Source organism: Conger conger, chromosome 13 (assembly GCF_963514075.1).
Source record: "Conger conger chromosome 13, fConCon1.1, whole genome shotgun sequence".
Taxonomy (NCBI): Eukaryota; Metazoa; Chordata; class Actinopteri; order Anguilliformes; family Congridae; genus Conger; species Conger conger.
In genome coordinates this window covers 28,234,501-28,260,792 of record NC_083772.1, presented here as the reverse complement: position 1 = coordinate 28,260,792, position 26,292 = coordinate 28,234,501, and the positions used below count along the sequence as shown (strand labels likewise).

At 40.1% G+C, this 26,292-nt stretch overlaps 2 protein-coding genes across 2 annotated transcripts; both read left to right on the top strand.

Annotated features, from left to right (window-relative positions):
• The first annotated feature begins 394 nt into the window (after window positions 1-394).
• LOC133108603 (extracellular calcium-sensing receptor-like) lies at window positions 395-13,921 on the top strand. The gene is made up of 6 exons (XM_061218203.1): window positions 395-597; window positions 1,094-1,379; window positions 1,612-2,421; window positions 9,942-10,172; window positions 11,939-12,062; window positions 13,020-13,921. Exons 1-6 carry the CDS (start codon window positions 395-397, stop codon window positions 13,919-13,921), a joined length of 2,556 nt encoding a protein of 851 aa, XP_061074187.1.
• Window positions 13,922-15,711: 1,790 nt separating this feature from the next.
• LOC133107512 (extracellular calcium-sensing receptor-like) lies at window positions 15,712-26,177 on the top strand. Its single transcript, XM_061216500.1, has 6 exons — window positions 15,712-15,914; window positions 16,417-16,702; window positions 16,974-17,786; window positions 22,052-22,282; window positions 24,074-24,197; window positions 25,279-26,177. The coding sequence occupies exons 1-6, from the start codon at window positions 15,712-15,714 to the stop codon at window positions 26,175-26,177; spliced, it is 2,556 nt and encodes an 851-aa protein (XP_061072484.1).
• The last annotated feature ends 115 nt before the right edge of the window (window positions 26,178-26,292 follow it).

Sequence of the window (26,292 nt, the reverse complement as noted above, 5' to 3'; positions counted from 1 at the left end):
CATTTAAATAGCGCCTTTTTCCAAAACACTGTACAATTGATGCTTCTCATTCACCCATTCATACACCCACTCACACATCAACAGCGATTGGCTGCTATGCAAGGCACCAACCAGCTCATCAGGAGCATTCGGGAGTTTGTGTCTTGCTCAGGGACACCTCGACACACCCAGGGCGGGATTGAACCGGCAACCCTCCGACTGCCAAACAACTGCTCTTACCGCCTGAGCCAATGTCGGCCCAGAAAGTAGAACATGCTTCCCTCCACTGGGAGACACAGGCCCACCCCATGTCAGGCTCCTCATATAAGTTATCAGCATAGTCCTATATAAGTCATTGAGACAATGCTGCAGTACCACTGGACACTGCCAAGTTACGACGCATGCATTCTCAGAGATGCCGCTGCTCACAGACATGTTGTTACTCGTCTTGTTTGCTGGCCTTGGAAAACCTGTCTGTCGACCATATGGAGCTCAGGAATTCTCACAGTTTTCAAAAGAAGGCAATATCACAATAGGAGGGATTTTTTCATTACATCAAAATCCTGTAAGTGTGGATCCAACACTTCAAGTCAACCCTGGACGTATTCAATGTCAGGGGTAAGCCAAAATGGAAAAATATAACAAATATAAAATATAAATGTTTTATAGCAGTAATTAGCTTTTATGTTGCATGCACTTAAGCAGGGTCATCGGAAATGTGGCCCTTTAATTCATGTTCTTCTCCTCCTTCTGATGTGGAGAAAGCACAGAAATCATGGTCTTACATAAAATATAGTGAAAAGTATCTTAAAACATTTTTCATCATACACTGAACATGACACCTTTTTTGATTAATTATGAATGCCATGTAAATGCCTTCTGTTTTTGGGATCAAAATATAAAATGAAATATATTCTGAAATTGTATTAGGGGAACAAATATCTGTTTTTGTTTTGGTTATTAAACTGCATATTTCATGAAACTTACTTTTGTGTACTGAGCTTTTGGTTTTCCTCAAGAGGGAGATACAATGACACTTTTTTACTTTCATCATGTTACACTAGTTATAATATATATATTTTAACTGACAACACTAGCCCATTTCTCCTCACAGGCTAGATCAAGGAGAACTGCAGTTTGCTCAAACTATGATTTTTGCCATTGAAGAGATAAACAACAACTCTCAGATTCTCCCAGGCATTTATTTGGGCTACAGGATATATGACTCCTGTCCAAGTATTCCTCTCTCTGTCAGGGCATCCCTGGCTCTAATGAATGGACCTGAGGAAGGCACAAAGTCCTGCCTCAAACCTTCATCGGTGCATGCAGTAATAGGAGACACATACTCAACTTCAACCATTGGGATTGTGAGAACAGTGGGACCATTCCACATACCTGTGGTAAGTGACCTTTATGTTATTGTAAACTGTGAACCTATGAAGCAAATGTGTTTTTTTGAAATGTACAATATAAACATATTTTCCTTTGGAATGATTACATATGGTGTGTGTGTGTGGTTTGCGATGGACTGATACTTTTTTGTGACGTTGTGTGTTTGTGTTTGTGAGCTTGTCAATCTGTGAACATCTGTAGCACATTCATAAATAGTGAATACTTGCTTATTTGTTACAGCTCAGTCATTCAGCTACATGTGCATGTCTCAGTAACAGACAGGAGTACCCACATTTCTTCAGAACCATTCCCAGTGACTACTATCAAAGCAGAGCTTTAGCAAAGCTGGTCAAGCACTTTGGGTGGACCTGGGTTGGTGCAATCAGGACAAATGATGACTATGGCAACAATGGAATGGCAACATTTTTAAAAGCAGCCAAGAATGAGGGCATCTGCATAGAGTACTCAGTGCCCATCTACAGGACTGACCCTAGACAGAAATTTCTTGAAATTGTGGAAATCATTAAAAAATCATCATCAAAAGTGATCGTTGCTTTCGCCGAAGGTCCCAGTTTTGACATGCTCATCAAAGAACTTATTTTGCAGAATGTGACAGGTTTTCAGTGGGTGGGCAGCGAAGGCTGGATAACAGCCTGGTACATTGCCTCCCGAGTGAGCTATGCAGTGTTGGGAGGGGCCGTCGGCCTTAGAGTCCCTAACATTCACATACCAGGGCTGAAGGAATTTATCTTGAACACACGCCCATCAACCAAGCCTGGGAACCTGGGCTTGGTAGAGCTCTGGGAGAATATTTTCAGCTGTATTCTAACACCTCGCAAGGACATCATGAAAGCTTGCACAGGGTCAGAGTCTTTATATGAAATAAAAACCCGCTACACAGATGTATCTGACACAAGTTTGCTGAACAATGTGTATAAAGCTGTATATGCTGTGGCCCATTCACTGCACAATCTCATCAAGTGCAAAGACGGACATGGACCATTCATGAACAGAAGCTGCGCAGACAAAGCCACAATAGAGCCCTGGCAGGTTGTATAGCTGCTGTTGTTTATATATGCCGAGTGTGTATATACACTCAGTGAGCACTTTATTAGGTATTTAGTAGACTTCTGTTGCTGTAGCCTATCCACTTAAAGGTTTGACCTGTCGTGTGTTCAGAGATACTTTTCTGCATACTACTGTTGTAATGTGGTTATTTTTATTACTGACACCTTCCTGTCGCCATTGACCAGTCTAGCCATTCTCCTTTGAACTCTCTCATTAACAATGCATTTTTGCCTGCAGAACTGCAGCTCACTGGATTATTTTGGTTTTTCGGGCCATTCTCTGCAAACTCTACAGACTGTTGTGCTTAAACACCCTGTCTGGCCCCAACAATTATTCCATGGTCAAAGTCACTTTAGGTGTTGTTACACAATGCAATTTCCACGCAACTTTGGCGATGGCAACTCATTGCTTGTGATGTCATTTTATGGAATTCCACTGTTACACGGGACAATTCGCAATCAACTTAAATTGCACGCAATGACCAATCAGACCAATTTTCGCGATGTCTAAAATACTACCAACAAGTAAACGCAAAGCCTTATATGAGTTCATTTTATTCGACCACCTTGAGAATGAGTTGGAGGAGGAAACTGTCTAACTTTAACGAATTAACGTTAATTAACTGACCGTACAAACCTTCATATAATTAGATGAGACTGCTCCCTTTTTCAAGGGTCCATGTATTTAGTTGAGCCATTTTGTTGCGTTAACATTACTAGTGTATATAGGTATATCATTAGCCAGTTTGTTTAGGTAACATTAGTTAGCCAGTTATAGTTTATAATTTTGCTAGCTAGTTAGTGTGAACAATATCTCTCTTCTGATTGGTTATTGCATGCAGTCAGATACATTGAACTACTCCCAACTTGTTGCAACCAAGTTGCACAGAAATTGCAGGGAATGTTTCACAAAGCAATCTTTGACCAACTCAGCTGCAACTTAGTTGCAAGCGATACAAATTGCTTTGTGTAACAACACCTTAAGATCCAATTTTTCACCATTCTGACGGTTGATGTGAACATTAACTGAAGCTCCTGACTTGCATCTACATGATTGTATGCATTGCACTGTTAAAGCCAGAGAGGGCCTGCACACCTTGGTAGAGTTTTTTTGCAGGTGCAGCTTTGCACTGTTGCCACACAATTGGCTGATTAGATAATGGCATTAATAAGTAGACGTAAAGTAAAAATGTTCCTAATAAAGTGCTCAGTGAGTGTATGTACTCACTCAGCTCCATAATATTTGGGACAAAGACATTACTTCTTGATTTAGCTCTGTACTCCATAATTTTATATTTGCAATACAACTATTAATGTGTGGTGCAGTACTTATCAGCTTTCATTAAATAATATTTTATATATTTGTGATTGGCGGCACGGATGGTGCAGTGGGTAGCACTGCCGCCTCACAGCAAGGAGGTCCTGGGTTCGAATCCCCGTCGGCCGGGGCCTCTCTGTGCGGAGTTTGCATGTTCTCCCCGTGTCTGCGTGGGTTTCCTCCGGGTACTCCGGTTTCCTCCCACAGTCCAAAGACATGCACGTTAGGCTGATTGGAGAGTCTAAATTGTCCGTAGGTATGAGTGTGTGAGTGAATGGTGTGTGTGTGCCCTGTGATAGGCTGGCGACCTGTCCAGGGTGTATTCCTGCCTTTCGCCCAATGTATGCTGGGATAGGCTCCAGCCCCCCTGCGACCCTGATCAGGATAAGCGGGTTCAGATAATGGATGGATGGATATTTGTGATTGCACCAAGTAGAAATGACAGCACTTTCTATACATAGTCCCTCTATTTCAGGACACCATAATATTTTGGACAAATGGGTTCACAGCCATTTCTGATCAGTCAGCTGTGTTCAATTGCTTCCTTGAAAATAGTTGAACAGAATGTGGCGTGTGTTATCTTTGCATTTCCCTGAAGCGGGGGGTGTAAGCGATTGGGGAAGCCCTAGCAACATTAGAACCGTGCAGAATTTACGGTTGCCATAATAATAATGGGAGTGTGATATTGGGCCATCTGTGCCGGCTTAACATTCTAGAACCAAATGCTATAACCAGTGCAGAAACATCAAACCGATGAGCAAAAACAACCGTTGGCCAATGTTGGAATGTGACATTGAGCCAATGTGGGGCCAACGCAAATTGTTTACTATGCTCTTCCCTTCTTAGGAGAAAGAAAGCAGCGACTCCCTGCCTCCATTTCAGTGTTTTCACAAATGTATTGGCAGTGGAGGCTGTTTGGATGTTAATTTTCAAGAAGGGCCTGATTTTGATCATAGGTGCCGCAGCTGAGCTCGGGATAGCTCCGGCCCAATTTAACCACTGTCCCCGGTTATTAGAACTTGGGTTGACATAATACTGTTATGGTCCACTAGCGAAGCAAGTGCGTTATATGTACATAGCCTAGCATTTGGTCATTTAAAATGTGCCAATTGGCTGTACCCATCATTTATCTTACTGTTTGGTTCATTTGAAGTCTTTCAAACCAGCATCATTGGCATTAATTATCTTGGTTTGGATACTTATCAGCGTCGCTGACATTCTTATGATGCCTGAGGAAACTCAACGTGATCAATGTAATTCGGTTTTAAAATGAATGGGTATATTTATACATTGTAGTATTGCAGCCTATCTGAGAGAAATTCCAACAAGTGTCCGTGGCTTCACCCATTTACTTGTCATGAGCTTGGGAAAATGTTTGAGACCTGCGGAAGTGGAGTTTTCAGGCACAATCATGTTTTACAAACTGGAGCCAGCGTTTTTGCAGCTTTTCTCCTCCTGGCTCCCTGCACGCTTTCCCCAAAGTGGTACTTTTCAAAGCAAGTAAGCACAGGTGGACCTGATATAGCCAGATTTTATGAGCTGATTCAGGTCAGGTGTGGTGGCCCAGCCTGGGGAACCTGCAGTGGCTCCAGTCAGCCAGGGAGTGGAGCCAACGAGCCGGAACATGCACTCCCTCAATCACCAGTCCTCGGGTTTTGCCACAGTGAGTATAACTTCCTTGGACTTATACTCGATACTCCTGGCTATGTCTTCTAGCATCCTGTTGGCCTTTTCTACTGCTAGCGCACATTGACTAGAATCTGAAAGGCTTCGGTCAACTCTTACCCCCCAAGTCTTTTTCAACATGTGCACTATCCGAATTCCTGCCCCCCATGAAGCAATCCTGCCTCATAGTTCTATTTTCCATGTGTAGAACTTTACATTTAGTTGTATTGAATTTCATTTGCCCGATTTCCACCCACTACTGGATTCTGTTTAAGTCTTCCTGGATTACTTTAGTAGATTCCATACTGTGCAAACTTCCTCGTTTTGTATCATCTGCAAATTTAACTAAATTACTTTCAATGCTTACAGTCCACTCCAAAGGTATTGGAACATAAAGGTAAATTCATTTGTTTTTGCTATAAATAATTGAGTTTGAGGTCAAAAGGTCAAAAATTTCAACTTTAATTTCCTGATATTTTCATCTAGATTTGTGAAACAACTGAGAACATAATTTTATCACCTTTTGTATCAGACCACCCAATGTGGTGTGTCCTGTTAGATTGATTTGTTAAACATTAAATAGGTCTGAATGTCTAATTTTGGTTTTAGCCTAGGGTTTTGCCTGTGAAGACAGCATTTGTGTTAGAAAACCTAAACCAACATGAAGACCAGAGAGCTGTCTTTGGAAGAAAAGAAAGCCATTTTTAAGCTTAAAAAAGAAGGGGAAACAGGGGGAAACAAGCATTAAATGGGATAGTTTGTACAACAACTTGCAATGTCCTGAAAAAGAAAGAAACCGCTGGTGTACTGAGCAACATACATCAAACAGGTCAACCAAGGAAAACAACAGCAGTTGATGACAGAAACATTGTGAGAGCTGTGAAGAAAACCCCCAAAACATCAGTCAGTGACATCACAAACAATCTCCACATGGCAGGGGTGAAGGTATTTCAATCAACCCTTTGAAGAAGAGAGCAGCAATATAGAGGCTATACCATGACATACAAACCACTCATCAGTAGTAAGAATCAAGTAGCAAGATTAGCGAGTAGCAAGATTACAATTTGCAAAGAAGGACAGAGATTAGCGACAAAAGTTCTCTAACAAAGTTTTATGGACTGATGAGACCAAGATTAACCTCTACCAAAGTGATGGAGTGGAGAAAGAATGGATCTGCTCATGATCCGAAACATACAAGCTCATCTGTGAAGCACAATTGAGGAAGTGTCATGGCTTGGGCTTGTATGGCCGCTCCTGGAGTGGGCTCACTAGTCTTTATTGATGATGTAACTCATGATGGTAGCAGCAGGACTGAGCATTAGCTCAACATTAGCTCAGGTGGTAGGAGCAGTTGTCTGGCGGTCGGAGGGTTGCCGTTCGATCCCGACCTTGGTGTGTCCAAGTGTCCTTGAGCAAGACGCCTAACCCCCAAATGCTCCTGGCCAGCTGGTTTATGCCTTGCATGGAAGCCAATCGCCATTGGTGTATGTGAGTGTGTGTATGAATGGGTGAATGAGAAGCATCAATTGTACAGTGTTTTGGAAAAAGGCGCTATTTAAATGCCAACCATTTACCCTCATGAAGTCACATTTTGCCAAAACATTGGTCAATAAATCACAGCAAAGGAGAATTTCTTGCGTTTTAATGTTTATGTTCTGCTAGTCTGCACCTCTGAAACCTTTGGGTGTACTCCACTCTGATTATATATAAAATAAATTAATGCAAAAATGAATCCCTCACTGAACCAATTGTTCTGAAGTATCTGTGTTTGTCGCAATCAATGTCATTTGTGCCGGAGTGAAATACAACGGTTCCACAGTTAGAGCTACGTTTGGCTGCTACATTGGGGATTAAACATTTCTAAAACTTTATCAAACGTGAGCCGAACGGAATTCACCATAAATCCATTGGGAATGCATTTCCACAAATAATGTGGGATCTCTCAAAGTTTTCGGATGTCAGTTTTTCATAAGAGCCAAACAAACTTCAAGAGTTGTCTCAGCTGTTCGTATTGTGTGCAGAAATGAAAAAGCACAGTTGTAAAGCGTGTTTTGTTATTTTATTATTCCATTAATTCATATTTTATGAATACATGATAATATATGGCGGCACGGATGGTGCAGTGGGTAGCACTGCCGCCTCACAGCAAGGAGGTCCTGGGTTTGAATCCCCGTCGGCCGGGGCCTCTCTGTGCGGAGTTTGCATGTTCTCCCCGTGTCTGCGTGGGTTTCCTCCGGGTACTCCGGTTTCCTCCCACAGTCCAAAGACATGCACGTTAGGCTGATTGGAGAGTCTAAATTGTCCGTAGGTATGAGTGTGTGAGTGAATGGTGTGTGTGTGCCCTGTGATAGGCTGGCGACCTGTCCAGGGTGTATTCCTGCCTTTCGCCCAATGTATGCTGGGATAGGCTCCAGCCCCCCTGCGACCCTGATCAGGATAAGCGGGTTCAGATAAGGGATGGATGGATGGATGATAATATATATAAATATTTTCATAATTATTTTATTTAGAGTGGCTAAATAATTGTAATATGCCAATTGGATAATTATTAATATAATATAAAAACGCAACAGGATTCAACATTAAAATGGGTGATGTTTCATTCCGGTTTTCCTGACTAATTAATGCTTAAGTGGAGTTGAATATAAATTCCATAAAACACATATGGGGCATGGTGTAGCCTACTCCGCCTACAAAAGAACTATCTATAACGGTTCAAGTTACACCTGCAAACATCATGGTTGGCTATAGAAGTGGCATGGCACGTTTAGAAGTGGTTATAGACACGGTTATACAATTTAAAGCATTTTAAGTGGTTTAAGCAGGTGGTTTTAATGGCTGTGTATGTTTTTGGCTTGTTGTACAGAACTTAATATATTTTTTATTTTGTGGACTACCTCTTTAAAAAGCAGAAATTCCATTTAAGGTGTTTTAGGGGCTTCAATTTATGCTAATCACAAATTTTGTGCATGCTCCATTGATTTATGATTACTCAGTATTTATCAACATACACACATCAATACGAAAAAAAGCTGTGTTGATGACGTTGACGTTGACGTTTCATGAATCTGGCGAAAAAGTCTTAGTTCGTTTCCAATCATGCATACATTTCCACACGGATTTCCGAAAATATTAATAAATGAGGCCCATTGTTACCTTTCTCCTCATCAAAAGCTACATTGTTCATGATGGAGTCTCCAATAACTAAACATTTTCTATAACGTTTCTGGCAGTAGCGAGAAGTCAGTGTGGAAACTGAAGAAGGGGCTGGAGTAGAGGAGCCATACAGATCTGGATGTGAGGACGCAGTGCCATTGGCGAGGCCTTCACACTTCACCTCAAGCCTGGGGTGATGGGAGACTGGCTGTTGCATTCCGCTCTCCTGATTGTCACGGTTTTCCAGGCTGTGGTGGGAGTTTAGATTGGCTGCATTTATTTCCCATAACCTCCAGTGAACCTGCCGCAGTGCTGAGCTGTCTTATCCTTTTTCCAGGATCAAAGGCAGCAGAGATCCTAGCTTTCTGTCATTTCTCACAGTGGTCATCTGAGACAAATGGCTAGTTTTGGCTAGTTTCCCTGGGTCCACCAACTCCATCCTTCTCGCTGCCATCCAATGAGCTCATAGCACTGACAAAAATACAAATCTGGGACTTCAGGTGCGATTTCCAGACTGCACCTGGATACTTGTTAGTAAAAGACACAAAAAATGAATTACTGAAATAAAGTAGGCTACTAAAAAAATAAAAGAAATATTGAAAACAATAAAAGAAAACCACAAAATAAAATAAAACTGAATTAGAGGCAGCACGGATGGTGCAGTGGGTAGCACTGCTGCCGCACAGCAAGGAGGTCCTGGGTTCAAATCCCGGTCGGCCAGGGCCTCTCTGTGTGGAGTTTACATGTTCTCCCCGTGTTCGCGTGGGTTCCCTCCGGGTACTCTGGTTTCCTCCCACAGTCCAAATACATGCAGGTTAGGTTGATTGGAGAGTCTAAATTGCCCGTAGGTATGAGTGTGTGACTGTGTGAGTGAATGGTGTGTGTGCCCTGCGATGGACTGGCGACCTGTCCAGGGTGTATTCCTGCCTTTCGCCCAATGTATGCTGGGATAGGCTCCAGCCCCCTGCGACCCTGTTCAGGATAAGCGGGTTAGGATAATGAATGAATGAATGGATGAATTAAAAGAAAGTAAAGAGGGTAAGCCTAAAAGAGTGAGTCGCACTATTCAGCTCTGCTGGAGTCTGCACATCTGTCTCTCCCAGTACAGTACAACCCTAGGACAGTATATGAAGATGCCTCTCTATGTGTTATGCGAAGTCATCTGCGGAAAGTAGTCACTGCCAAATCCTGATGCTGAGAACGTCATGTGAATTGTTTGATTACAAATCTTAAAAAGTGGAGTACACAGCCAAATGAAGAAAAATGTATTTGTCACAAACATTATGTTGGGCACTGTACAAATATGAATCACTGCTAACTTCAATTCATTAATTTAATTCATTATCTTGTGATTTCCACTCTAGGTGCTTCATTATTTAACCCAGGTAAACTTCACCACGAAACAGGGTGAGAGGATTCACTTTGATAAACAGGGGGATCCTGCAGCAAGGTACTCCTTGGTAAACTGGCAGCTCAATTCCCATGGTGCCATTGTGTTCAAGATCATAGGTCTGTATGATGCATCTCTGCCAGAGGGGCGGCAGTTTGTGATGAATGATGATGTGCAGGCTGTCTGGGCAGATGGTCAGCAACAGGTAAGCTGGTGAGCTTCTGTATTCAGATCAAACAGTTTGGTCAAATCATGACCATGGGAAATGATTGATGTGTACTGCCACTACAATGGCAATGGGCTCACCAACTACTACAACTAAACATTTAGCATAAAACATTGACTTTTTTGACAAAAAATACTCTATTTAAATTCAAAGGATCCCGAGACAGGACCATTCTGTGGGTAATTCAGAAATATACGTGCTTATTTTATTTTCATGCCTGTATTTTATTACATTTGAATTACACCTCAAAATTAAAAAATTTGGCAATGAATTGTCCATCAACTTAACATGGCAAGACACAATGCTAACACGAATGAGGCTAATTGAAAGTTCAAAATGGGGAAAAAAAGTTCCAAACATTCTGTCAACATGAGACCAATATGTTCATCAATATTATCGCGTGCAGGTCATTGCTAGATGACATTACATACAGGAGCACACAAACAGGCTAACAGCAGCCAGTCTCATGGTCTGTCCAAAGTAAGCAAGCACTCAATTCGTGAAAACGTGTCAGATAAAGAAAAGCAAGGGTGGCCAAAAAGCTAGTCAAAAACACCAACAAAGTGACTTCACTAGGCTAGCCAGCTAGCTCCAACTACACAGAAAAATGGCAGTGACAATGTTAATGCCAGCTAGTTAACTAGCTAGCTAGCCTATAGTTAGATTTTTAAAAGTAGTTATAACTTGCCAGCTAGCTAGACTGGCTGATATGGAATATTTTGCATTACACATGAGAGAACATGCAATCTTGCAAGCAAGATGGAACTTAATATGCAAATGCCGTGTTGATGACATACAGTTGGAGTCTCCTTAAGATCTGACTGGAGAAATGCGCTTCAGACAGCCGAATTATCGTTGAAATGAAAATAATGATGCTAGTTAGCTATACTTTTAAAACATGCATCATTATGTATGTTAGCTATAAAAGCAAAACCTTTGGTTGAGAACTCTCAATTGATCCAAAAAGTATCATTCAATAAACAGCAAATACCACTTTTTGCCAGTAAATGGCATTCCCATATAAGAAATGGGGAGGGCTTGCAAGACTAGATGTTCTTTACAGCATTCTCAATCGCTTTGGCCCATTTCCTACAACAGTTTTCATAATGTAGGTGTAGGTGCATTTTCCAAACCATTTTATGCTTTCTGTAAAATTTTATGGTTAACCTCAAAAAGCGTATACCTCACTTAAGATATTTAACTCAATTTTATTTTCTGTGTTTTGAGGCTTTCGGCAAATGCAAACATTTCACTTAAAGCATAGTTTTTTTGTGATTAATATGATTTTGCCTTGGCAAGTGTCAGAATTACCAAAAAATTTAGACCCAATAAAATATTAAACTTAAATGTACCATACATTTTGTGGCCTGGAATAAGTGCATATTACCAAGATTGTTCTCTTTTCTTTCGGTAAATATGTACAATAATATAATGATACAATACAACACATGTACAGTACAGTTAACTTTGTGGCCTGGTAAATTGTGTAATAGTATCCAGTTGTCTTATTAATCAAGGTCTTTAATCAAGACTATTACTGAATGGTGTGGACAGGGTTCAGAAGAAATTATGTAATTCGTTTTTTTAAAGTAAACACGCACACATTTACTGTACTGCATTTTCAAATATTGGGTTGCTGCTTATATTTCTTCATCTATTCTTGTGTTCACATGTTACGCCTGGATAGATGTGCTGTACTTGGCTGTGCATGTGGTTAAACATGGCTAAGTATGACTGTTTTATAGGTACCAAGGTCAGTCTGCAGTGAGAGCTGCCTTCCTGGGACACACATGGCTTTTGTGAAGGGGAAACCAATCTGCTGCTTTGACTGTATTCCATGTGCAGATGGAGAATTCAGCAACACTACAATTGAGTTTTCCACATATTTCTCCTAAACTAACCTAAACTGACCTTGTTTCCAGGAAGCGATATTTGATGTTGACACAAATATTTATAATGTTAACGGCAGAATATGCAGTATTTCTTTCCTCAACTCACGCCTGTATTTACCATAAAAAATGACTCCTCCAACATTCTCAACCCTGCCTATTGTTCACCCCAAAGATGACATAAGCTCACTCACCGATGGAACAAGTTGATATTTTGCTCTGGCTAGCTATGTCAGGTAGCTTTGTAACACCGTGTTGCAAACTGCTGGGATCACAATCAGGCAGTCAAAAGTATGCCAATGCACTGATATGTCCAATAGCAAAAAGAATTGCAGCAAAGTTATGGGGTAGCAAGCTTTAGCTAAACATTATAGTGGTGATGGAATGGACCTACAACAGTCACTGCTAACACAGCATCTGTGGGTTTCTGTCTGCTTTAGCCTAAATGAAGTATGACAAAACATAAACACCCATACTCACAAAGACATCAATTCATAATCGATTTTATTTTTATCAGACATCTCATGTCTCCTGGAATGTCCAGGAGTCTTTTGGATTTTGGCATGAGGAATCTGCCCATTAGAGGGAACATTAATAAATGCTAGTCAGCCACTTACAAAATGTATCACCACCAAAGCCATTTCTGGCAAACCCAGCGAAGGCACCACTAGGAGATGCCACATGCTTTTCAGATACAGTACACAAAGAAAAAAATCGCCAAACACCTTCTAGAATAACAAATACAAATACAAATACAAATACAAAGTATTTAGCAGAAGTCAATGTACAAACAGATTGTCAGTGCATCATAGTAATGACTGTCCATGGATGTTTTTTTATATTTTCAAGTTGAAAATCCTTCATAGTATGCATTTAAGCATTACTTTGAGCATGTTAAGATGCTAATTAATAAGAAAAAAATAATTGTCTTTTACAGATGCGCTGACATGTGTTCCATGCCTTCCGGAGTACAAGTCAACTGAAGGAAGAAATCATTGTGAATTAAAAAGCATTGAATTCCTGACCTTTGATGAACTAATGGGGATACTGTTGGTGTCATTTTCTGTCATTGGAGGCTGCCTTACAATCACAATAGCACTAATATTCTTTGTATATAAAGACACTCCCATTGTGAAAGCCAACAACTCAGAGCTGAGCTTCCTGCTGCTCTTTTCATTGAAACTGTGCTTCCTTTGCTCTATTACCTTCATCGGCCGGCCCTCTGAGTGGTCCTGTATGCTGCGCCACACTGCGTTTGGGATCACCTTTGTCCTCTGCATCTCTTGTGTTCTGGGGAAAACAATAGTGGTGTTAATGGCCTTCAGGGCTACACTTCCAGGCAGTAATGTCATGAAGTGGTTTGGGCCTGCACAGCAGAGATTGAGCGTTCTTGCTTTCACTTTCATACAGGTTCTTATTTGTGTGCTTTGGTTAACAATATCTCCTCCATTCCCCAACAAGAACATGAAGCACTACAAAGAAAAGATCATTCTAGAATGTGATGTAGGGTCAGCAGTGGGGTTCTGGGCTGTCCTGGGCTATATTGGGCTCCTGTCTATATTGTGCTTTCTTTTAGCTTTCTTGGCTCGTAAGCTGCCTGATAACTTCAATGAAGCCAAATTCATCACATTCAGCATGCTCATCTTCTGTGCAGTCTGGATCACCTTTATACCAGCTTATGCCAGCTCACCAGGAAAGTTCACTGTTGCTGTGGAAATATTTGCTATTTTAGCTTCCAGTTATGGAATGCTTTTTTGTATTTTTATCCCGAAATGTTACATTATTTTACTGAAACCAGAGAAAAACACCAAAAGAAATATGATGGGTAAAACATCATGAAATAAAGTTTATGGTCATGTTTATTATGTTATATTAGTGAATACAACTGAGAAAAGCCAACTATCTGTTTAGCATTACATTTTCCAGTACTGACATAACTCACCAGTCTACACTGCAATTGACAAAAAGGTAGAAAAGTCAAATGTGTGCTGCAACAGTAATTATATGGATCACATAATCACATAACACTAAAAAGGCTTGAGCTGACAAAAGCATTTGCGCATTTAAATGCGAATAACTCCAAAACTGTGAATGCAATACTCTCCTTATTCCACAACTTTTCCTCAATAGTTGGGCGTAAAATAATTGATTTTAAAAAAATGTCAATAATAAAGCAATAAAAACAGTTATTTCTGCTATTTTCTTCCTAGAAATCTAATGCCAGCCAATAAGCAAGTAGGTACTGGTACCCAGGTGTGAATGTGTTGCTCTCCTCTTGTATTCAATAACTAAATGGCCAACGCTTTGATTCAAATTCCTCACTCGAGGTATTGAAAGTAATTTTGCATGTGTAATCGAATAATACTAATGGGTCATTCCAAGAAAAATCAACCAGAGGTGTGGGAGTTTATTATTCAAATTTTGCGGAAACATTGTGTAAATGTCCTTTATATATTCAATAAAGAACATCCAAAATCTCATTGGCCTGCTCATTGGATTTGTCATTCAAGAGAAAAAGAGAAAAAGCGGAGGTGGTACGCAAAAAGCTACTCACAGCTGGAAATTGGGGTTTGTGTAAATTTTGGAAAATCATTTATTTGGCATTAAAGGGGGGAAATACCTGAAAACATGTACTCTGACAGAATCTTAGAGATTATCAACTCGTTTTCATAATACTGCTCAGAAAAAAAGTTATGGTCATTCAAAATGCTAAATCGTGTACTTGGCAAATTATTTTCAAGATTTGATGGCTTACTGCATCAGCATCACTTGGTGTATTACTTTCAAACTTCTAAGACGAGTAGATATTTTAGTTAAGAAGTGATATTAGCCACATAGTGGTGCTATAACAAGCTAAAATGTTTAAAAGTGGCTACATTTTAAAAATAAATTTTTCATTGCCCACTTGAGCTACAGTCATGGCATTTTGTACATTTGTGCATCTCCTCATGTTAAAGTTCCTAGGAGGTTTTATAATCTATACCCATGAGGCTAGCTCTTCCCGAAATTACACTTTTCTGAAAAACCAAGAGACCATACCATATTTTTTCTGAGTAATATTGTATGGACAGATCTGTCAAAAGTGTACCGTATAGAGAAATAAAGCTAATTTGTCAAATTAATTACGAAAACATTTAGCATGCCCATATTTGTTCACCCCCAAAAATGTCTTGAAGATTCCAATGGGGCTTAGTGACAGGGTCTGTGTTGTAGCCAACATCTGCATGCATGTAAATGGTAAAATGGTAAATGATTGGCATTTTATGCAAAGCGCTGTACAATTGAGGCTTCTCATTCACCCATTCATACACACACTCACACAATAGGCTGCCATGCAAGGCACCAACCAGCAAGTCAGGAGCATTTGGGAGTTAGATGTCTTGCTCAGGGACACCTCGACACACCCAGGGCAGGATTGAACTGGCAACCCTGCGACCGCCAGATGACTGCTCTTACTGCCTGAGCCAATGTCGCCCCAGAAAGTAGAACATGCTTCGCCCCACTGGGAGACACAGGCCCACCCCATGTCAGGCTCCTCATAAGTTATCAGCATAGTCCTATATAAGTCACTGAGACAATGCTGCAGTACCACTGGACACTGCCAGGTTAAGACGTATGCATTCTCAGAGATGCCGCTGCTCACAGACATCTTGTTACTCGTCTTGTTTGCTGGCCTTGGAAAACCTGTCTGTCGACTATATGGAGCTCAGGAACTCTCACAGTTTTCAAAAGAAGGCAATATCACAATAGGTGGGATTTTTTCATTTCATCAAAATCCTGTAAGTGTGGATCCAACACTACAAGTCAATCCTGGAAGTATTCAATGTCAGGGGTAAGCCAAAATGGAAAAATATAACAGTTTTTATCATTAATGTTTTATAGCAGTAATTAGCTTTTATGTTGCATGCACTTAAGCAGGGTCATGGAAAATGTGGCCCTTTAATTCATGTTCTTCTCCTCCTTCTCATGTGGAGAAAGCACTGAAAGTATCATGGTCTCACATAAAATATAGTGAAAAGTATCTTAAAACATTTTTCATCACACAGTGAACATGACACCTTTTTGGATTAATTATGAATGCCATGTAAATGCCTTCTGTTTTTGGGATCAAAACATAAAGTAAAATATATTATGAAATTGTATTAGGGGAACAAGTATCTATTTTTGTTTTGGCTATTAAACTGCATATTTCACTAAATTTACTTTTGTGTACTGTGCTTTTGGTTTTCCTCAAGAGGGAGATACAATAACAATTTTTATGTTACTTTCATCACGTTACACTAGTTATAATATATATTTTTTAACTGACACCATCAGTCTATTTCTCCTCACAGGCTAGATCAAGGAGAACTGCAGTTTGCTCAAGCTATGATTTTTGCCATTGAAGAGATAAACAACAACTCTCAGATTCTCCCAGGAATTTATTTGGGCTACAGGATATATGATTCCTGTCCAAGTGTTCCTCTCTCTGTAAGGGCATCCCTGACTCTAATGAACAGACATGAGGAAGTCACAAAGACCTGCCTCAAACCTTCATCGGTACATGCAGTAATAGGAGACACATACTCAACTTCAACCATTGGGGTCGTAAGAACAGTGGGACCATTCCACATACCTGTGGTTAGTAACCTTTATGTTATTGTAAACTGTGAAAGTTTAACCTATAAAGCAAATGTGTTTGTGCAAATGAGCAATTTAAAGATATTTTCTTTATGAATGATTACATACGGTTTGTGGCTTGTGATAGACTAAGACTTTTTTATGAGGACGTGGGTTTGTCTTTGTGACTGTGTCTGAGAGCTTGTCAATATGTGAATGTGCATGTATATACTGTGTGTGAAAACATCTATAGCACATTCAAAAATAGTGAATACTTGCTTGTTTGTTACAGCTCAGTCATTCAGCTACATGTGCATGTCTCAGTAACAGACAGGAGTATCCAAATTTCTTCAGAACCATTCCCAGTGACTACTATCAAAGCAGAGCCTTAGCAAAGCTGGTGAAGTACTTTGGGTGGACCTGGGTTGGTGCAATCAGGACAAATGATGACTATGGCAACAATGGAATGGCTACATTTTTAAAAGTAGCCAGGAAAGAGGGCATCTGCATAGAGTACTCAGTGCCCATCCACAGGACTGACCCGAGACAGAAATTTCTTGAAGTTGCGGAGATCATTAAAAAATCATCTTCAAAAGTTATTGTTGCTTTTGTAGATGGTGCCAGTTTGGAGACGCTCACCAACGAACTGCGTTTGCAGAATTTGACAGGTTTTCAGTGGGTGGGCACCGAAGCCTGGATCAGAGACTGGTACATTGCCACCCCAGTGAGCTATGCAGTGTTGGGAGCGGCCATTGGCCTTAGAGCCCCAAACATTCACATACCAGGACTGAAGGAGTTTATCATGAACACACACCCATCAACCAAGCCTGGGAACCAGGGCTTGGTAGAGTTCTGGGAGAGTATTTTCAGCTGCTTTCTGACACCTCGCAAGGATGTCAGCATGAAAGCTTGCACAGGATCAGAGTCTTTGCATGAAATAAAAACCCGCTACACAGATGTATCTGACACCAGTTTGCTGAATAATGTGTATAAGGCTGTATATGCTGTGGCCCATTCACTGCACAATCTTATCATGTGCAAAGACGGACATGGACCATTCATGAACAGAAGCTGCGCAGACAAAGCCACAATAGAGCCATGGCAGGTTGTATAGCTGCTGTTGTTTATATATGCAGAGTGTGTATATACACTCAGTGAGCACTTTATTAGGTATTTATTACTTATTTTTTGACTTGTTGGTCTTCTGCTGCAGTAGCCTATCCACTTACAGGTTTGACCCGTTGTGTGTTCAGAGATACTTTTCTGCATACCACTGTTGTGATGTGTTGTTATTTGCGTTACAGACACCTTCCTCTCAGCTTTGACCAGTCTAGCCACTCTTTGACCTCTTTCATTAACAACACATTTTTGCCTGCACAACTGCTGCTCACTGGATTTTTTGGGTTTTTCGCACCATTCTCTGCAAACTCTACAGACTGTTGTGCATAGTAATCTCAGGAGATCAGCTGTTTCTTAGATACTCAAACAACCCTGTCTGGGCCCAACAATTATTCCATGGTCAAAGTCACTTAGATCAAATTTTTCCCCCTTCTGATGGTTGATGTGAATATTAACTGAAGCTCTGGACCTGTATCTACATGATTGTGTGCACTGCACTGCTGCCACACAATTGGCTCATTAGATAATGGCATTTATAAATAGGTGTAATAAAGTAAAAATGTTCCTCAGTGCTCAGTGAGTGTATGTACTTACTTAGCTCCATAATATTTGGGAGAAAGACATTACTTCTTGATTTAGCTCTGTACTCCACAATTTTATATTTGCAATCCAACTATTAATGTGTGGTACTTATCAGCTTTTACTAAATAATATTTCATATACTGTATTTGTTTGCACCGTGTAGAAATGACAGCAGTTTATATATAGTCCCTGTATATCAGGGCAACATAATATTTTGGACAACTGGCTTTCCAGCTGTTTCTGATTAATCAGGTGTGTTCAATTGCTCCCTTAAAAATAATTTAACAGAATGTGGCGTGCGTTGTCTTTGCATTTCCCTGCAACATTAGAACCGTGCAGAATTTACGGTTACCATCTAAAGAATAATGGGAGTGTGATATTGGGCCAAACATTCTGGAACCAAATGCTATAACCAGTGCAGAAACATCAAACCGATGAGCAAAAACAACCAATGTTGGAATGTGACATTGTTGGGCCAATGCAAATTGTTTACTTGGCTCTTCCCTTCTTAGGAAGATGCACAAATGCATTTAACCACTGTCCCCGGTCATTAGAACTTGGGTTGACGTAATACTTTTATGGACCACTAGGCAAGTTCTTAATATGTACATAGCCTAACATTTGGTTATTTAAAATGTGCCAATTGGCTGGACCCATCATTTAATTTACTGTTTGGTTGATTTGAAGTCTTATCAGCGTCGCTAACATTCTTATGATGCCTGGAGAAACTCAACGTGATCAATGTAATTTCGAAAACAAAACAAAACCAAACAAGAAAAGAAAAGCTAGCTCTCATGCTACCTTCACAGTCTTGGAAGTCCACCCTTTCTATAACTGGGCAGCTAAACTGCTTGCCAGTTTAAACAAAAAAAACCCATCATAATCCCAAATTGTAGTCAATATACACAGCCTATCCAAATCAGGTTCTCAAAACAAAAGCCGGTCATACACAAGACTCTCTTACTACCTGGTGCTTCGCAAAGCAAGTCAGCACAGGTGGACCTGATATAGCCAGATTTCATGAGCTGATTCAGGTCAGGTCTGGTGGCCCAGCCTGGGGAACCTGCAGTGGCTCCAGTCAGCCAGGGAGTGGAGCCTACGAGCAGGAACATGCACTCCCTCAATCACCAGTCCTCGGGTTTTGCCACAGTGAGTATAACTTCCTTGGACTTATACTCGATACTCCTGGCTATGTCTTCTAGCATCTTGTTGGCCTTTTTTACTGCTACCGCACAGTGACTAGAATCTAAAAGGCTTTAGTCAACTATTACCCCCAAGTCTTTTTCAACATGTGCACTAACCAATTTCCTGTCCCCCATGAAGCAATCTTGCCTCATACTCCTGTTTTCCACATGTAGAACTTTACATTTAGTTGTATTGAATTTCATTTGCCAGATTTATGGATTCTGTTTAAGTCTTCCAAGATTACTTTAGAAGATTACTTCCATACTGTGCGCTAAACCTCCTCTTTTGTATCATCAGCAAATTTAAATTACTTTCAATGCAGTCCATTCCAAAAGTATCGGAACATAAAGGTCAATGCCTTTGTTTTTGCTATACACTGAAGACAATTGAGTTTGAGGTCACAATATGTACATAAGATGACAGACCCAAATTTCAGCTTTAATTTCCTGATATTTTCATCTAGATTTGTTAAACAACTTCGAACATATCACCTTTTGTATCAGACTACCCAATTTGTTGGTGAGCAAAAATATTCGAACAAGTGACTGACAGGTCTTTCTTTGTTGCCTGTTACAATGATTTGTTAAACAATAAATAGGTCTGAATGTCTACTCTTGGTTTTCACCTTGGGTTTTGCCTGTGAAGACAACATTTGTTAGAAAATCTAAACCAACATGAAGGCCAGAGAGCTGTCTTTGGAAGAAAAGCAAGCCATTTTTAAGCTTAGAAAAGATGGGGAATCCATTGCACAAGCATTAGGGATAGTTTGTACAACAACTTGGAATGTCCTGATAAAGAAAGAAACTGCTGGTGTACTGAGCAACAGACATCAAACAGGTCAACCAAGGGAAACAGCAGTTGATGGCAGACCACTCATCAGTAGTAAGAATCAGAAGGCCAGATTACAATTTGCAAAGAAGGAAAGAGATTAGCCACAAAAGTTCTGGAACAAAGTTTTATGGATAAGATGAACCTCTACCAACGTGATGGAAAGGCGAGTGTGTAGAGAAATAATGGATCTGCTCATGATCCAAAACATACAAGCTCATCTGTGGAGCACACTTGAGGAAGCGTCATGGCTTGGGCTTGCAAGACCACTTCTGGAGTTGACTCACTAATCTTTATTGATGATGTAACTCACGATGGTAGCAGAAGGATTGAGCATGCATTCCACCTCTGGAAGGGGAGATTGAAGGGAAAAACCCTCCAAACAAACAACAACTGAAAGAGGATATGCTCCCAAATATTACGCGTTTTACTTTCATTTACTTAAATACTCTTTGTTCCAATACTTTTGCTCATGTGAAAATGGGGTGGTCTTATGCAAAAAGTGCTATCTTCTAAGAAGTTTAACAGATCTAGGTGTAAATGCCAGGAAATAAAATCTGAAATTCTGAACTCTTGTCACGTGTTCATCTTTTTATCTCAACCCCAATTGTATTCAGTGTACTGCAAAAACAAACAAATTGGCCTTGCTGTTCCATTAAGTTTGGAGGGGACTGTATGGACATACTCAATGATTTTTCCATTTGTTTCAATTGTCAAATATTTTTTACACATTTAAAAACATAGATACACAATCAAAGAGTTTAAAGGAACCCCTCTGCCTGGAAGACCCATCGTTGCCGCAATTGAATCTGTTGCATGTAATGTTTCGAAATTTGTTGATTACACATTAAAGCAACTGGTGAAATGCTACCCTTGTATGTCAAGGACACAAAAATCTCTAAAACCCCATCAAAAGCTACGTTGTTCACAATCGAGTCTGCAATAACAACATTTTCTATAACTTTTCTGGCTGTAGCGGGAAGTCAGTGGGGAAACAAGGGGCTGGACTGCCACGAAGGTGCATTGGAGTAGAGGGGTGATGGGAGGCTGGCTGTTATGTTTCGCTCCCCTGATTGTCAGGGCTTTCCAGACTGTGGTGGGAGTTTAGGTTGGCTGCATCAATTTCCCTGCCATCCATTGAGCTCATAGCATTGCCAAAAAAACTAATCTGGGACTTCAGGTACGGTTTCCAGCCAGCAAGGACTAACTGCACCTGGATGCTTATTAGTAAAAGACACAAAAAATGTATTACTGAAATAAAGGGCTACTAAAAATTAAAGAAATATTGAAAACAATCAAGCGTAAAATAAAATGAAGCTGAATTAAAAGTAAAAGCCTAAAAAAGTGAGTCGCACTGTTCAGCTCTGCTGGAGTCTGCACATCTGTCTCTCCCAGTACAGTACAACCCTAGGACAGTATATGAAGATGCCTCTCTATGTGTTCTGTGATGTCATCTGCGGAAAATAGTCATTGTCAAATCCTGATGCTGAGAACGCCATGTGAATTGTTTGATTACAAATCTGAAAAAGTGGAGTATATAGCCAAATTAAGAAAATTGTGTTTGTCACAGACATTATGTTGGGCGCGGTACAAATATGAATCACTGCTGACTTCAATTCATTAATTTATTTAATTATCTTGTGATTTCCACTCTAGGTGATTCATTATTTAACCCAGGTAAACTTCACCACGAAACAGGGTGAGAGGATTCATTTTGATAAACAGGGGAATCCTGCAGCAAAGTACTCCTTGGTAAACTGGCAGCTCAATTCCCATGGTGCCATTGTGTTCAAGATCATAGGACTGTATGATGCATCTCTGCCAGTGGGGAGGGAGTTTGTGATGAACGATGATGTGCAGGCTGTCTGGGCAGATGGTCAGCAACAGGTAAGCTGGTGAGCTTCTGTACTCTGATCAAACAGTTTGGTCAAATCTGACCATGGGAAACGGTTGATGTGTACTACCCTGCACATAATTAGTGACAGGGGGTTTGTGTTGGTCGACACTTCCATTCAAAATAGCAAAAAAAAATTTTAAAAGCCAATCTCTTCGCAGGTCTACTACAATGGCAACGGGGTCGCCAACTACTTAAACAAATTTTTTTTCATAAAACATTCAGACTTTTTTGCACAAAAATTACTCAATATAAATTCAAAGAATCCCAAGACAGGACCAGTCATTCTGTGGGTAATTCAGAAATATACATGCTTATCTTATTTTCATGCCTATATTTTATTACATATTAATTACACCTCAAAATGAAACATTTTGGCAATGAATTGTCCATCGACTTAACATGGCGAGACACAACGCTAACACGATTGAGGCTAAGGTCTAAACATTATGTTAACATGAGACCGATATGTTCATCAATGTTATTGCATGCAGGTTGTCGCTAGATGACATTACATGCAGTAGCACATAGACAGGCTAACAGCAGCCAGTCTCATAGTCTGTCCAAAGTAAGCAAGCACTCAATTCGTGAAGATAAAGAAAAGCAAGGGTGGCCAAAAGGCTAGTCAAAAACACCAACAAAGTGACTTCATTAGGCTAGCCAGCTCTAGCCACACAGAAAAATGGCAGTGAAAATGTTAATGCCAGCTAGTTAACTGGCTAGCTAGCCTATAGTTAGACTTTTAAAAGTAGTTATACCTTGCCAGCTAGCTAGACTGAAATGGAATATTTCGCATTACACATGAGAGAACCTGCAATCTTGCAAGCAAGATGGAACTTAATATGCAAATGCCGTGTTGATGGCATACAGTTGGAGTCTCCTTAAGATCTGACTGGAGAAATGCGCTTCAGACAGCCGAATTATCGTTGAAATGAAAATAATGATGCTAGCTAGCTATACTTTTAAAACATGCATCGTTATGTATGTTAGCTATAAAAGCAAAACCTTTGGTTGAGAACTCTCAATTGATCCAAAAAAGTATAATTCAATAAAAGGCAAATACCACTTTTTGCCAGTAGATGGCATTCCCATATAAGAAATGGGGAGGAAGGGCTTGCAAGACTAGATTTTCTTTACAGTATTCTCAATCGCTTTGGCCCATTTCCCACAACATTTTGAATGTTCTCATAACTGTAGGTACATTTTTGAAAACATTTTATGCATTCTGTACAACTTTATGGTTAACCTCCAAAAGCGAATACCTCACTCAAGATCTTTAACTCATGTTTCAAAATTAAATAATTGTTTCAATAAATAGTCAGTGTCATCAAAATGAAAAGTCAATTTAATTTCCTGTGTTTTGAGGCTTTTGGCAAATGCACGCATTTCACTTAAAGCATAGTTTTTTGTGATTAATATGATTTTGCCTCGGAAAGTGTCAGAATTACCAAAACATGTAAACCCCAAATCAATATTAAAATGAGCTATGTACAAATATCCACTTACAATGAACTGTAGGCAATACGAACATTGTAGCGATGCATAGTGCACAAGCGTTGTGCCTTAACTAAACCTTTATTTGTGGACAGGGTTCTCGAGAAATTATGTAATTCAAGGGTTTTTTCAAAGTAAACACACACAAATTTACTGTATTCCACTGTCAAATATTGGATTGCTGCTTATATTTCTTCATCGATTCTTGTGTTCATATGTTACGCCTGGATAGATGTGCTGTACTTGGCTGTGCATGTGGTTAAACATGGCTAAGTATGACTGTTTTATAGGTACCGAGGTCAGTCTGCAGTGAGAGCTGCCTTCCTGGGACACACATGGCTTTTGTGAAGGGGAAACCAATCTGCTGCTTTGACTGTATTCCATGCGCAGATGGAGAATTCAGCAACACTACAATTGAGTTTTCCACATATTTCTCTTAAAACTGACCTTGTGTCCAAGAAGCAATAATACTATTTATTTGATGTAGACTAAAATATTTATGAAGTTAAAGGCAGAACATGCAGGATTTTTTCCCCCACTCCTGTGTTTACCATCAAAAATGACTCCTCCTACATTCCATGCCTATTATTCACCCCAAAGATGACAGAAGCTCACTCACCAGTGGAAGAAGTTGATATTTTGCTCTGGCTAGCTATGTCAGGTAGCTTCGTAACAGCGTGTTGCAAACTGCTGGGATCACATCAGAGAAGTCAAAAGTATGCCAATGTACTGACATATCCGATAGCAAGAAGCATTGCAGCAAATTTATGGGGTAGCAAGCTTTAGCTAAACATCATTGTGGTGATGGAATGGACCTACAACAGCCACTGCTAGCACAGCATCTGTGGGTTTCTGTCTGCTTTAGTCTACAGAAAGTATGACAGAACATAAACACCCATACCTACAAATACATCCATTCATAATCGTTTTTATTTTCATCAGACATCTCACGTCTCCTGGAATGTCCAAGAGTCTTATGGATTTGGGCGTGAGGACCCTGCCCATTAGAGGGAACAGAGGGATCAATCTCCCGGAAATATGTGGTAGAATCTCCCGGAAATATGCAGTATCACTGTCCGGGGGACCTAGCTGTCATGGCCAGCTAGTTAATGTACATACCTGAATTATAATAAGCGAATAACGGAAGCTACCTAACATTAATAAATGCTAGCCAGTCACTTGCAAAATGTATCACCACCAAAACTATCTCTGGCAAACCCAGTGAAGGCACCACTAGCTTTTCAGATACAGTACACAAAGAAAAAACGGCCAAACACCTTCTAGAATAACAAATACAGGCAGATAAGCAAAGTATTTGGCAGAAGTGAATACACAAACATATTGCCAGTGCATCATAGTAATGACTGTCCATGGTTGTTTTCTTATATTTTCAAGTTGAATATCCTTCATAGTATGCATTTAAGCATTACTTTGAGCATGTTAAGATGCTAATTTATCAGAAAAAATAATTTCAAAAAATAATTGTCTTTTACAGATGCGCTGACATGTATCCCGTGCCTTCCGGAGTACAAGTCAACTGAAGGAAGAAATCATTGTGAATTAAAAAGCATTGAATTCCTGACCTTTCATGAACTAATGGGGATATTGTTGGTGTCATTTTCTGTCATTGGAGGCTGCCTTACAATTACTATAGCACTCATATTCTTTGTATATAAAGATACTCCCATTGTGAAAGCCAACAATTCAGAGCTGAGCTTCCTGCTGCTCTTTTCATTGAAACTGTGTTTCCTTTGCTCTCTTACCTTCATCGGCCGGCCCTCTGAGTGGTCCTGTATGCTGCGCCACACAGCATTTGGAATAACCTTTGTCCTCTGCATCTCTTGTGTTCTGGGGAAAACAATAGTGGTGTTAATGGCTTTCAGGGCTACACTTCCAGGCAGTAATACAATGAAATGGTTTGGGCCTCCACAGCAGAGATTGAGCGTTCTTGCTTTCACTCTCATACAGGTCCTTATTTGTGTGCTTTGGTTAACAATATCCCCTCCTTTCCCCAACAAGAACATGAAGCACTACAAAGAAAAGATCATTCTAGAATGTGATGTAGGATCAGCAGTGGGGTTCTGGGCTGTACTGGGCTATATTGGGCTCCTCTCTGTATTGTGCTTTCTTTTAGCTTTTCTGGCTCGTAAGTTGCCTGACAATTTTAATGAAGCCAAATTCATCACATTCAGCATGCTCATTTTCTGTGCAGTCTGGATCACCTTTATACCAGCTTATGTCAGCACACCTGGAAAGTTCACTGTGGCAGTGGAAATATTTGCCATTTTAGCTTCCAGTTATGGAATGCTTTTTTGTATTTTTATCCCAAAATGTTACATTATTTTACTGAAACCAGAGAAAAACACCAAAAGAAATATGATGGGTAAAACATAAAATAAAAACAGTTATTTCTATCTTCTATGTGCTATTTTCTTCACAGAAATCTAATGCCAGCCAATAGGCAAGTAGGTACTGCTACCCAGGAGTGAATGTGTTGCTCTCCTCTCGT

Bases quoted from the DNA above. Each gene is read 5' to 3' on its own strand.
- LOC133108603 (XM_061218203.1), top strand. From the start codon at position 395: ATGCCGCTGCTCACAGACATGTTGTTACTCGTCTTGTTTGCTGGCCTT. The intron at 2,422-9,941 runs GTTGTATAGCTG...TTTCCACTCTAG, and splicing joins CCACAATAGAGCCCTGGCAG to GTGCTTCATTATTTAACCCA. The intron at 10,173-11,938 runs GTAAGCTGGTGA...ACTGTTTTATAG, and splicing joins GGGCAGATGGTCAGCAACAG to GTACCAAGGTCAGTCTGCAG.
- LOC133107512 (XM_061216500.1), top strand. From the start codon at position 15,712: ATGCCGCTGCTCACAGACATCTTGTTACTCGTCTTGTTTGCTGGCCTT. The intron at 16,703-16,973 runs GTTAGTAACCTT...TGTTTGTTACAG, and splicing joins GACCATTCCACATACCTGTG to CTCAGTCATTCAGCTACATG. The intron at 22,283-24,073 runs GTAAGCTGGTGA...ACTGTTTTATAG, and splicing joins GGGCAGATGGTCAGCAACAG to GTACCGAGGTCAGTCTGCAG.